Here is a 12,313-nt window from a genome sequence, read left to right on the forward strand (position 1 = left end):
ACGCAAATCGCTGGTCGTCCTCTAGGGAAGGACGCGAGGGAGCGGAAAGGGATGTGAAAATCGACCAGGAATGCGGGGGATGGCTGCAACCGTAACCGCGTGTGGAGCGGACCACCGCAGCCGAGTGGGCGAGAACGTGGCCTGAAGGTGACCTGGCTCACCGTGGGCGCAGTGAGGACGGTGGCGGGGCGGTACCGGCGAGGGCCGGGGGCTCGGCGTCTCTTCCCGGTATCTTGGCTCGGGTCCAGCGTAGTGGTAGTGGTGGTGTTGGTGGTGGGGGGTGTTTCTTCTCGGCTTGGTTACTGTACTTTTTCTAAAGAGGGATCTATCTTACCTGCTTTTGCTTTTTTGCTTTTGCGTTTTACTCACTTGGTGCTGAGAGAGGCAGAGATGCAGGCTGAGGCAAGCAAGTTCCCAGGTAGATGCCCGGTGCCGGGGGAGGGGGGGGCTCGTGTCCCGGGGGTCCCAGGAACTCTGGGCCTGAGCTCGATCCTGACCCCAAGGCAGGCGCTCAACCGCTGAGCCACCCAGGCTTCTCTCTTACCAGTGTAACGGCTGCTACGTGACCTACGCTATAAAGGCTGACTGGCTCTGGTGGGCTCTTTTTGGTTTTGCTTTTTCGTTGTGTTAGCGCTGTTTTTCTTAGGAGCTTCCCTTCTCTTCCTTCCGGCAGCTTTTCTCTTCACCGCTTACCAGGTTGCTGCTTTGTGGCCCCGAGGGCAGAGACGGAGAGAGCCGGCAAGTGGGAAGGAACTGGGCTCCAGCGGGGCCCGGCCTGAGTAGTGGAGGCTCCACCTGCTTCCAAGTGGGCGGGCGCTTGGCTGACCTGTGTGCCACCGGAATCCGTCTCCGCGCTTTCCTGCGGCTCCGGGAAGTCCTGGTCTCCGCCTCTCCCCTTCGTGCCTCCACCTCTTTTTGTGTCTTGAACCCTGTCACTCACTCCTCTGCCAACCCCCCCCCCCCCACCGCCACCTCTTCTCCAAGCGTTCCCCGCACTCCTTCTGCCTGCTTGAACTTTGCCCTCCTCCAAACCGACGGTTTGGTGAGGAGCAGTGTTTGATAGGAATGAGGAATAACGGGATCCCTGGGTGGCGCAGCGGTTTGGCGCCTGCCTTTGGCCCAGGGCCCGATCCTGGAGACCCGGGATCGAGTCCCACGTCGGGCTCCCAGGTGCATGGAGCCTGCTTCTCCCTCTGCCTGTGTCTCTGCCTCTCTCTCTCTCTCTGTGACTATCATAAATAGATAAAAAAAAAAAAAAATTAAAAAAATTAAAAAAAAAAAGGAATGAGGAATAACGCCTGCGCACGAGTGACTGGGCCTCCGGCTTAGAGGATTTAAACCCGGCTCCTTCAAGTAGCTCTCAACTCGCTCTGCCTGCCTGACCGACCGACCGCCCCCTTACCCTTCTGGAACAAAAGTCGGGCAGATGGGGTCAGAAGTACACAGGTCTTCCTCGGTAGGGATGGAAAAGTCCTTCTTCCAGATCGGTCTATGGCAGCGTTTGAGCACCCTGGTGGCACACCGGAATCTCCTGGGCCTTCATTTAAATCAGACTCCTGTCCCAGCACGGCCGAGGAGCAATCGAATTGGAGTCTCCGGGGTGGGGCCGAGGCTGCTGTACTTCCCAACCTGCCAGACGTTCCTGTTGCACGGTGTGCCTCCAGAAGCACTCCTTGGAGCACCTGGGAAGATGCCGCCGGTCACCTTGTCCTGAACCCTGAATGTCCTGTGACAGACACGGAAAGCGGTGGATGCGCTCCTGCAAATCCGGGCATGAGTCGCTTTAGATTTATTTTTTTTTTAATTTATTTATGATAGACATAGAGAGAGGGGGGTGGGGCAGAGACACAGGCAGAGGAGAGGGAGAAGCAGGCTCCATGCCGGGAGCCCGACGCGGGACTCGATCCCGGGACTCCAGGATCGCGCCCTGGGCCAAAGGCAGGTGTGAAACCGCTGAGCCACCCAGGGATCCCCCATGATTCGCTTTAGGACAACAGTCTCGGACTGGCGTGGTGTTTAGCACACCGTAGGCACTTGGCGTACCGAAGAGGAAATAACGGATTCCCTGGTCCTGGCACAGACAGGAGGCCACCCAGTCTAGACTGTGGGGAGGCCCTTGGACCCTGTACGGGAATCTGCGGAGACCCAGTGCCAGACGGAGCTTCTGTGCTGCGCTGCTGCTCTGCGGAACCGGATGGGCACCGCCCTTCCCAAACCCACCCTCCAAATTTGTTTTAGATGTGGAGACTGATGACACCACCCGTGAGGGGATGAGAAGGTTGACAGCTCACATAATGAGGCTTTCCAGGGAGACCGAGGTGGCTCCCAGGCAGATTCAAAAAGGGCTTGAGAGCAAGGGGTCAGTCAGTGTGTTTATGGTGGTGAGTGGAGGGCCTGGGATAAGGCTTTTTATCAGCTCCATCGACCAGAGGGAGGTCAGGAGGAGAGGAGGGAATGGCAAGGCTTCAAAGCTGTGGGCAGTCAAACGTCCAGACCAGGTCAGACTCTCCCACAAGCTGCTTTCTCCTCTAGGGAATGGGGATGGGAAGCCGCCTTCCATGGGCACGGTACAGATGACTCGGGACCTTAAGTGATCCTGCCTTCGTGCCTTCCACGGTGAGCAATCAACAGACGTCCATTGGATCAGAGTCTGATGTAATGAGAAGGGGGTGGGGTGGGGGGGCAGGGGAAGGGTTCAGGTTCCCGTGAGAAGCTGAACCTGCTGGCCAAGTTTGGGGTACGAATGAGCCTGTGAGGGAAGGGACACCGGGGTGAGGGAGCGATTATGGTAGGCAAGAGCCCACCCGAAGCAAGCATCCCCCCCGGGGCAGTTCTGAGGCCCAGATCACAACTTCCAGGTGGCTGGGGGGGGGGGGGTCAGCCTGAGGCAAACTGGCCCCCTCCCCAAGGCCCCCCACTCTTGCCTCAGACTGCAACGTCCCGGGTTCCTCCCTCCTGTCGACATGTCCTGAAATTCTGACTTGCACTGAAATTCTGACCTGAAGCTCCCCTAAGACGTCGGGCAGGCCTTCGTGACTCAGCTGGCTTTGTGTTCCATCCCACCTTCTCATTTATTGAGTAAGCCTCTCAGGCTCCTGGTCGGGACACAGAGCCACGTGGCTCGAGAGGCCTTGGACCTCAAAGGGGTCATGGCCAGGTGGGAGCCACAGCCTGGTGTTCCTCTCTCACAGTCCCCTGCACAGGGATCACGGCGTTGTGGCCATTTGGCCACGTGTCTTATCCAGTCCGGTCCTGGCCCCCCCCCCCCCCCCCCCCCCCCCCGCCCGCCCCCCGTAGGGGGCCGCGAGGCGACAGGAATCCTGTCTGGCTTCTCTCTACTCCCAGGACCAAGCCCCGCCCTGGTGGGTGGAGTCGCAAGTGATAAAGGACTGTTGGTTACGTTGGAACCGGTGGTGATGGCAGAAGGCCCAGAGTCCAGTGGGGTGGGATCCGGACCCCAGCTCAGCCGCTGGCAGATATGTCCTCCTGGGCAGATCCACTTACTTCCCCAGGGTAAAACAAACAAGCACACATGCTTTATCACTGGGCCTCCTGGTCTGAGGGTCCGTCCACTCTGTACTGCCTGTCGCTTTCCAAAGGGGCATCCATTCTCTTGAGGATTCTCCGTGCAAGTCACCATGCACCACCACCACCACCATCACCACCCCTCCCCCAACCATGAATCCCTAGTGGGCAGGAATCAGATCACAGTCGCCTTTCAGTGTTGGGCTCTGTCTGATTCAGCGTGCCCAGCCATCATCTGCGTGGAACGGATAGGTCAGTCCTGTGGCCTCAAAGAACCAAAGGTGGTTTCTTCAATGTGTTCTGCTCTTTCTTTCTTTCTTTCTTTCTTTCTTTCTTTCTTTCTTTCTTCTTTCTTTTTTTTTTAAAGTAAGCTCTTGGCCCAATGTAGGGCTTCAACTCATGACCCTGAGATCAAGGATCTCACGCTCTACCAACAGCCAGCCAAGCACCCCTGTTCTGCCCCCCCCCCGTTTTTTTGCTTGTTTGTTTGTTTTTAAGATTTAACTTATTTGAGAGAGAGCGAGAGAGCTTGTGTGCAGGCACACGTTAGCGGGGAGAGGGGCAGAGGGACAGGATCTCAGGCAGACATCCACCGCCCACACCCCCACCCACCTTCTCCCACTCTGAGCCCAGAACCCAAGGCGGGACTTGATCTCAGGACCCTGTGATCTTGACCTGAGTCCAAATCAAGGGTCCCACGCCTAACCCACGGAGCCACCCAGGCGCCCCCCTGCTGTGCTACTTTTGAAAAAACATCCAAAGGCAGGGGGTGGGCACCCGGTTGGCTTCGTGGTAGAGCACCGAGAAATTACTTGAAAATCAGATCTTTAAAAAAGAGACGAGGAAAAAAAAATCCAGGCATGTTACAAAAATGTACGTGTGGTGCACTTTAGGATCGGAGGTGGCCTCTGATACACTGTACTGCAAGGTAGACACCAAATGGCTGAAGATTCAGGTGTTGAGAAAGAAGTAGAAAAAGACCTAAGGGAAGATGTGGGACATTATTTTATAACCTCATGGTGAAGTCCTTTCTAACGCTGACTCAAGGTGGAAAAACTATTTACTTAAAAAACGGATCGATGGGATGACATGAAAGAGGACTTTTTAAAAGTCTACTTAGGGGATCCCTGGGTGGCGCAGCGGTTTGGCGCCTGCCTTTGGCTCAGGGCGTGATCCTGGGGACCCGTGATTGAATCCCACATCGGGCTCCCTGCATGGAGCCTGCTTCTCCGTCTGCCTGTGTCTCTGCCTCTCTCTCTCTTTCTCTGTGTGACTATCATGAATAAATAAATAAAATCTTAAAAAAAAAAAGTCTACTTAGGTATTTATTTAGTAATGTCTACGTCCAGCGTGGGGCTCGAACCCAGGCCCCGCCCTTCCCACTGAGCCACCGGGCGCCCCCGAAAGCTACCTTTCAGTGGGTGAACCTTCGGCACCTGGCATCGTCTCCCTACGCAAGGCCCGGAGACGGCTGTGCAACAGAAGAAAATACTCCAGGCTTCGATTACAGACGCGGGGCCAGAGCCCTGAATATGTAAATGACAGATAGAAGCCGAATCAAGGACCGAGCCAGGAAGGGGCCGGAGTCCCCGACCCGAGAGTTCAGAGAGAGAAAATAAGCTTGGCTCTGACCCGCGCACACGCACGGGAGGAGACGCTCGGCGGGAGGAGGGAGGCGCAAGTCAAGGTTGCGCTAAGGTCGTCTTCCTCTTCTTCTTCTTCCTTTTTAAGATTTATTTATTCATCACACACACACACACACACACACACACACACAGAGGGAGAGACACAGGCAGAGGGAGAAGCAGGCTCCATGCAGGGAGCCCCACGCGGGACTCGATCCCAGGTCTGCAGGATCACATCCCCGGCCAGACCGAAGGCAGGCGCCAAACCGCTGAGCCACCCAGGCATCCGCTAAGACCGGCCCTCACCCTGCTCCTCGCTTGTCCCCCTCCCCCAGAGAACCCAACTTTGACGCCACGCGGGGTCGCCGGCGAGACGGGGGAAGTAGATGCTGCCCGAGAACGTCGGCCCGCGCTCTCGCAGTCACCGTCCCTGGCTCCCCGGAATCCAAGGGACCCTCGCGGCGAGGGTGGCCGGCACCGCGACAAGGGCGCACGCACCGGGAGGGCACAAGGGCTCACGACAGGCCTCGGCAGATCGCAGTTTGCAGGCGTTTGGGTGCGTGCGTTGGACCGCGCGCGAGGAAACGGGGGTGGTTCTATTCCGTGAACGCGACCCGGGGACATCCCCTTCTCGGGACGGAACCGGTCGCGCGGGCTGGGACTCTGGGGTGGAAGATGGCCCGAAGGACGCGGACGCGAGCAGAGAAGAGCCAAGCAGGGAGAGAGGGAGAGGGAGAGGGAGAGGGAGAGGGAGGCGTGGGGTGCTGGCTGAAGAGCCGCTTCGCCGTCGCCGTCGCCGTCGCGACGGATACTGGCTGGGGGTGCGGGAGGCGAGAGCTCCTGGGCTGAACCGCTGTGGAGTGTGCGGTGCGTGCCGGGGAGGGAAAGAGCGGTGACCGAAACCTCTCGAGAGGGCAGCCCCGGTGGCACAGCGGTATAGCGCCGCCTGCAGCCCGGGGTGTGATCCTGGAGACTCGGGGTCGAGTCCCAAGTCGGGCTCCCTGCATGAAGCCTGCTTCTCCCTCTGCCTGTGTCTCTGCCTCTCTCTCTGAATGAATAAATTAAAAAAAAAAAAAAAAAAAAAGAAACCTCCCGAGAGCCCCGGGAACTGCGGCCGTGTCAGCCGTCCCTCCGCGGTGCCCGGCAGTCGCCGCGCCTCCTCCGGGGTCCTGGCGCGGGATTTGTCCACGCGGGGAGGTGGGCCGCTAGCTGGGTGGGCTCTGGCTCTCGGCGAGCGGAGGCGGTCCGGAGGGCGGAGCCGGGCCTGGGTGGCCGCACCTCTTCCGGCAGCCAGAAGGAGGCGGGGCATGCAGATGCAGATTAGAAACGGCCGTTCGGCGCGGGCAGGACGGGGCAACCAGGGACATGCGATTTGCCGCTCGTAGTGAAGAGGAGGAAACATCTACCCCAGAGTCTCGCGCTGGGGACGGCCGTGTTGTGGACGACGTGAAGGAAATCAGGCCGGGAGCGAGGGTTAAGCTTGTCACCGTGAGTGAAATAGGGATGGTGGGAACATGGTACCCCGGTGGCCCGGGTGCCCGGCATCGCTTCTCGGCCTTTTGGCTAAGATCAAGTGTAGTATCTGTTCTTATCAGTTTAATATCTGATACGTCCTCTATCCGAGGACAATATATTAAATGGATTTTTGGAGCAGGGAGATGGAATAGGAGCTTGCTCCGTCCACTCCGCGCATCGACCTGGTATTGCAGTACCTCCAGGAACGGTGCACCCCCCTTCACTCGCGGTTTCCGAAAAACAGACTTTGCTTTTGGTCGCTGCTTGAACTGCGGTTATGAGCCTTTTTCTTCGGGTGCGGCAGCTCCGCCGCGGGGGTCTTGTCTCGTCGATCTTGTTTTCCCCGTCGTGCTTAGGCTCCCCCCGGGTTTAAGGCGGCGGCTCCGTTCGTGTTCGCGGGATCAGCTTCTCCCTTTTCTCCCCGCCGCTCTCCTTGCCTCTGCTATCTTCCGCCGCTTTTGCCTGCGGAGGGCGTGCGTCCCTGCGCCCTCTTCAGGTAGCGCTTCTCTCTCCTGCCGCGGGGCTTCCCTCCGCGTTGTTGTCCCTTACCCCCCCCCCAGCCTCAGCCCTGCAGCCTGCGCCCTCGCTTCCCTTACAGGCTCCAACGTTCGGCAACCTGGCCGCCTGTCTCCCCAACCCACTCGCGTCGTTCCCGGTGATCTCAGCAGCCGCTCCGCCGATCCCTCCCGACACCTGGCCTCTCGGTTCTTCCCTCCCTCCGCCCTTCGGTACCTACCACTCTTCACCGTCCCTTCGCCCCCACCCCACCCCCCGAACCCCCCATGTCCCGCATCCCCGTTGACCGAGAAGAATTTCCCTGCACGTACCCTCGGCTCCCGTGCAGCGTTCTTGGGGCCATCTGGGCCACTGAACGTAGCTGGCAACAAGCACACCACCAGGCTCGGGCTCATCCCGCTCACCTCAGCTCTCGGTGTGCCAGGGAAAACTAGACACCGTCCACATTTGCCACCGGGCATCCGTCCAAGGGGCCCTCACACACAAGAAGTCAAAATAAACCATAGCGGAAAACAGCTTTATTAAAAATCGATTTAAACGTAGCACTCTCACATTTTAAATGACTTCATACTTTCCAGGTTCTCAAGGTCTAAATACCTGAATCCGGGGACATCCTCCAAATGCCAGGCAGGAACTGCTCATTGGCTGTCATACCCGTCGGTGACCTCAAATGCATCTCCAACAGGTTCTGGCTTGCCACGACTTCTGGTTCTTCTCGCACTTGCATTGTCAAAAACACAACAGTTGAAAATGTTCGTGGCTTACGGTGTTGTTGAGTTGCAGAAAAATCCATCTCTAGGATATGGTCATTTGCACATATGAGGTCGGAGATCTCCCTCATGTAACTCCTCTCACCATCCTCATTTAGAGACCAGTCCTGGGAAGCCTGGGTGGCTCAGCAGTTGAGCGTCTGCCTTTGGCTCAGGGTGCGATGTCACCACGGTCCCGGGATCGAGTCCCGCATGGGGCTCCCTGCTTGGAGCCTGCTTCTCCCTCTGCCTATGTCTCTGCCTCTCTGGTGAATGAATGAATGAATGAATGAATGAATGAATGAATAAATATAATCTTAAGAAAACAAACAAACATATACCAGTCCAGTCCTTTGCTTTCATCTTCCGATCCCTCTGACAGTCTCACACTTCGACTCACGGAAATAGGCTCCTCTGTCAGTGTTCTTTTCTTCATCATCCGGGTGAAAAGATGAAGATTTCCGAATTCTCTCTTGCATTCAACAAAAGCAAAATTGGGCCTGCAAGGATGTTGTCTCCCATCTGCTTGTCTACCTTCCGGAAAGAGGAATCGGTGCGTCTTTTATGGCGACAAGGCCAGGAGAAAGCCGAAGGATGGTGGACTTGCTTCGCCACCGCTGCAACACCCCTCTGAGGGGTTCCTTCATTCCTCCACCTCCCGATCCTTGTAGACTTCTTCGTCCTTGCAGACAGGCAAAAATATTCCTAGGATGATGAAATAGCAGATCGTGTGGAGATACAGGGAAAATAGGACCGCTGAGACCCTGTGACGGGACTTCAGTTTTGAGAGAGAGAGAGAGAGAGAGAGAGAGAGAAGAGCAGCGGCAGAAGCTGGCCCGCCACTCACAGCTAGGCTGTGGTGGTCTCCGGTTGGACATAAACGGTTTCACACAGCGGCGGCGTCCTTAAAAACAAGAGCCAGTTATTTTACTAACCAAATGAGTCTATCTAGGAATGGCGGAGGAAGCCCGGTTAGGGACATGCAAGCCGTGGTGAACCTCGGGCAGGTCCCAGGAGGCAGAGGGAAGGTCAGCTTCTATTTAGGCTTTAGGAGGAAACTGGGGAGGGAGGCTTGCTTTGAACGAAAGCTCACTGGAAAAGAACAAGAGTGTGAGATTGTGGCAGTTTCTCATTAAGTGCAAGCGGTGGTTCCTGCCTTGTTGCTGTGGCAAGGAGGGCTCTATCCTTCTCCTTCTTTTTTCTTTCTTTTTTCTTTCTTTTTTTTTTTTTTTTGGATTTTATTTATTCACGAGACACACACAGAGAGAGGCAGAGACACAGGCTGAGGGAGAAGCAGGCTCCCTGCGGTGAGCCTGATGTGGGACTGGATCCCAGGACTCCAGGATCGTGATCTGAGCCAAAGGCAGAGGCTCAACCACTGAGCCGCCCCAGGCGCCCTTATCCTTCTTGTTCTTAAAAGGCAGGAGATGAACTCCCTACGTGAAAAGGTTCTCCCTCGTCAGAATAAGTTTTAACGATTTCCTGCTAGTTAGTCAGGCTGCAAAGGAGTGGTATGTGCCTGAGGGCTCCCCTTTCAGGGCTTCTTGACTCCATCTTACAGGAGATCTCCTTTATTTATTGTCAACATCAACATCGGACAAGGCCGCTCTGTGACCTTGACGAACTGAATCAAGACAGAAACAAGACCACTCCGTGGTCACGTCAGAACGGAGACAAAACAGAAGAATGTCCGAACAACAAAATGAGACCAAACATCCCCTGTGCTGGCTAGTTGGAGTAACTGCTACTACTTTTTACCAGTTTGCGGCTTTGGCCTCGCTCTAGCCTCCCTTTCTTCTGGGTAAGATTTACTCAACCACCCAAATCACCAAATGACCCCGACTTTCCGGAAAGCCTCTTGTAGGGTCTCGGAGATCTTTTTTCTTCTCCACTTTGAGGTCCTTGGCGGAGGGGGGTGGGTGGGTGGATGGGCTGGGGCTTTGTAAAACCAAAGACAAGAGGAAACACGTTTATTAGTGTGTGTATCTTATATATACATGGGAGAAAATCAGGGGTGAGGAACTCAATGGGCTGGCTAGGACTTGGGCATGCACAGCCCCTCAAAACAAAAGGAACAGAACACACACACACATACACACACACACAACCGCCCCCACCTCACGATACATGTTCAGAGAAGTGACAAGACACTTTGCTATGAGTTTCTAGGGTGTAGGAACAGTGGAAGGCGAGGCCCGGCCAGTAAAGTCTGTTACGGAGAGTCCTCTGGTGCCAGTCTCTCTGGGCCGATGAGGATCTAGGGTTGTCGGCGACTAACTCCTGTACACATCTACGGGCAGAGTTCTTCCTTCTGTTTCAGCTCAAAACAATCCTCATGCCAGAGTGGCATACTGGGGAGCGGGGTCAGCAAAATCCGCTACCCTTCAACCTCCCATTCGACGGGAAGGCCTCGCTCCCTTAAACTCTCCGGCAAGCCCACGTCCCAGACACACGTTAAGAAGCCACTCCGGGGATCCCTGGGTGGTGCAGTGGTTTAGCGCCTGCCTTTGGCCCAGGGCGTGATCCTGGAGACCCGGGATCGAATCCCACGTCAGGCTCCCGGTGCATGGAGCCTGCTTCTCCCTCTGCCTGTGTCTCTGCCTCTCTCTGTGTGTGTGTGACTATCATAAATAAACTAAAAAAAAATTTTTTAAAAAGAAGCCACTCCGGACACCCTCGCACCGAGGCGCCGCGCGGTGCCCCGTGGTGCGCGTCCCCTCTCACTTTTGCAGCAAGCGATGATGACCCGATTCATCTCGTTCCGGGTGTGTTCCTGGTGGCCTCTGCCTGGATGGCACCGACGAGTCATTGAGGGTCCACGGAAGGACCCACACGGTAACCGCAATACGGAAAGAGTTTTGCTCTGTTTAAAAAGCAACGTTTTCTCTCTCTCTCTCTCTCTCTCTCTCTCTCTCTTTTTCCCCCGTCGGAAGGCCCGTAGAAGGGACAAGTCATGAAACACGGATATTCGCAGACAGAACTGCTCAAAAGAGAAACTTGAAAAAGGAAGGAGAGAAAAGGTTGTTGATCTCCTCTCTTAACTCGTAGGGCAAGACAAGTTGGTAAAAGGGCAGAGGGATGGATGAGATACGCGTCTGCATCTGCGTCGGCGGACGTACCTACCTGACACAGAGGTCAGATGACGTTAGGGGGTGCTCACGGTAGAAATCTTTCAACGTAGCTGCACGTTCGAAAAGATGTTCAAAAGGAAAAGAGGAGAAATGCCGCATGAAGCTGTTTGCACCTGTCTTTCCCGTCCCGGGCTTTCTCCAAGGAAACGAGGCCGGAGGAGCTTTCCGGCTACCGGGCTACCCGGCTACCCGCGCGTTTCCGTTCCAGCGCGGGAGGGCGGGCGCGGAGCGCAGGAAACCAGGAAACGGCGTGGGGGGAAGGGGCGGGACATGCAAATTAACATGGCTGCTTCTCCCGGGAGCTATGGGAGCAAGACCATAAAAATCGCAAAAGCCCCAGACAAGTTAAAGATCTGACAAGCTGCGTATGTTTTATGAGTTGTGAGGGTGACAGACTGTCAAGTCTGGGGGAAGAGGGTGGGCTTTCGTTTGAGGGTGACTTTTCTCACCGTGACTTTAAAGATGTTGGAGAGGGAGGGTGTGCAGGCGCCGCAGAGCTAAGCGTTATCGCTTCTCGGCCTTTTGGCTAAGATCAAGTGTAGTATCTGTTCTTATCAGTTTAATATCTGATACGTCCTCTATCCGAGGACAATATATTAAATGGATTTTTGGAGCAGGGAGATGGAATAGGAGCTTGCTCCGTCCACTCCGCGCATCGACCTGGTATTGCAGTACCTCCAGGAACGGTGCACCCCCTCGGGGGGAATTCTCAGTTGTTAAAGGAAAGCTAAGCTCTACGTTGCAGGAAGCGTGGCAGTCGCTAGGCTTGCGGCCCGTTTCTCCTCTGTCTCGGTCTTCCGTCGGGGCTGGTGTGTGACGATGATGATGTTTGCCTTGTTCTTTCTTATATGGTTTCTAGGAGACTGGCTCTCAAGCCCGGCTGCAGCCTACGAGTTTACCAGTCAACCTTTTTCCCGTTCTTCTTGGGGCACTCTGACACGAGAGGTCTCGTCTCCCATCTTCTGTCTGCCTGCGCTTAGCGTTCCCGAACTTTTGGGAACTCTAACGTTAACCGTACCGGGTCGGAAGGAATAGATGTATTGACTCTTCCTATCCATGAACACAATTTTGCTTCCTTTCCTCTTTTTTAAGTTTGCGGGTGTTCTCCTTTTTTGCTTTCCTTTTTTGAGAGAGGGAGCCAAGGAGCCCGACGTGGGCCTTCACCCCGGATCATGACCTGAGCGGAAGGCGGACGCTTAGCTAACTCAGCCACCTGCGCCACCCAGGGATCCCCGGACTGTGTCTTTCAAAA

The 12,313-nt window shown here is 55.7% G+C and overlaps 1 protein-coding gene and 2 non-coding genes across 3 annotated transcripts; all 3 read left to right on the forward strand.

Annotated features, from left to right (window-relative positions):
* The first annotated feature begins 1,462 nt into the window (after window positions 1-1,462).
* LOC125755686 (uncharacterized) lies at window positions 1,463-8,229 on the forward strand. The gene is made up of 5 exons (XM_049113782.1): window positions 1,463-1,652; window positions 3,298-3,362; window positions 5,433-5,706; window positions 7,264-7,393; window positions 7,760-8,229. The coding sequence occupies exons 1-5, from the start codon at window positions 1,463-1,465 to the stop codon at window positions 8,001-8,003; spliced, it is 903 nt and encodes a 300-aa protein (XP_048969739.1). The 3' UTR covers window positions 8,004-8,229.
* Window positions 6,694-6,884, forward strand: LOC112655697 (U2 spliceosomal RNA). The gene has a single exon (XR_003133835.1). It is a non-coding gene; the product is annotated as a U2 spliceosomal RNA (small nuclear RNA).
* A 3,338-nt stretch (window positions 8,230-11,567) lies between the features above and the next one.
* On the forward strand, window positions 11,568-11,758 carry LOC112655690 (U2 spliceosomal RNA). Its single transcript, XR_003133828.1, has one exon. It is a non-coding gene; the product is annotated as a U2 spliceosomal RNA (small nuclear RNA).
* The last annotated feature ends 555 nt before the right edge of the window (window positions 11,759-12,313 follow it).

This window comes from Canis lupus, chromosome 9 (assembly GCF_003254725.2).
Source record: "Canis lupus dingo isolate Sandy chromosome 9, ASM325472v2, whole genome shotgun sequence".
NCBI classification, from domain to species: Eukaryota; Metazoa; Chordata; class Mammalia; order Carnivora; family Canidae; genus Canis; species Canis lupus.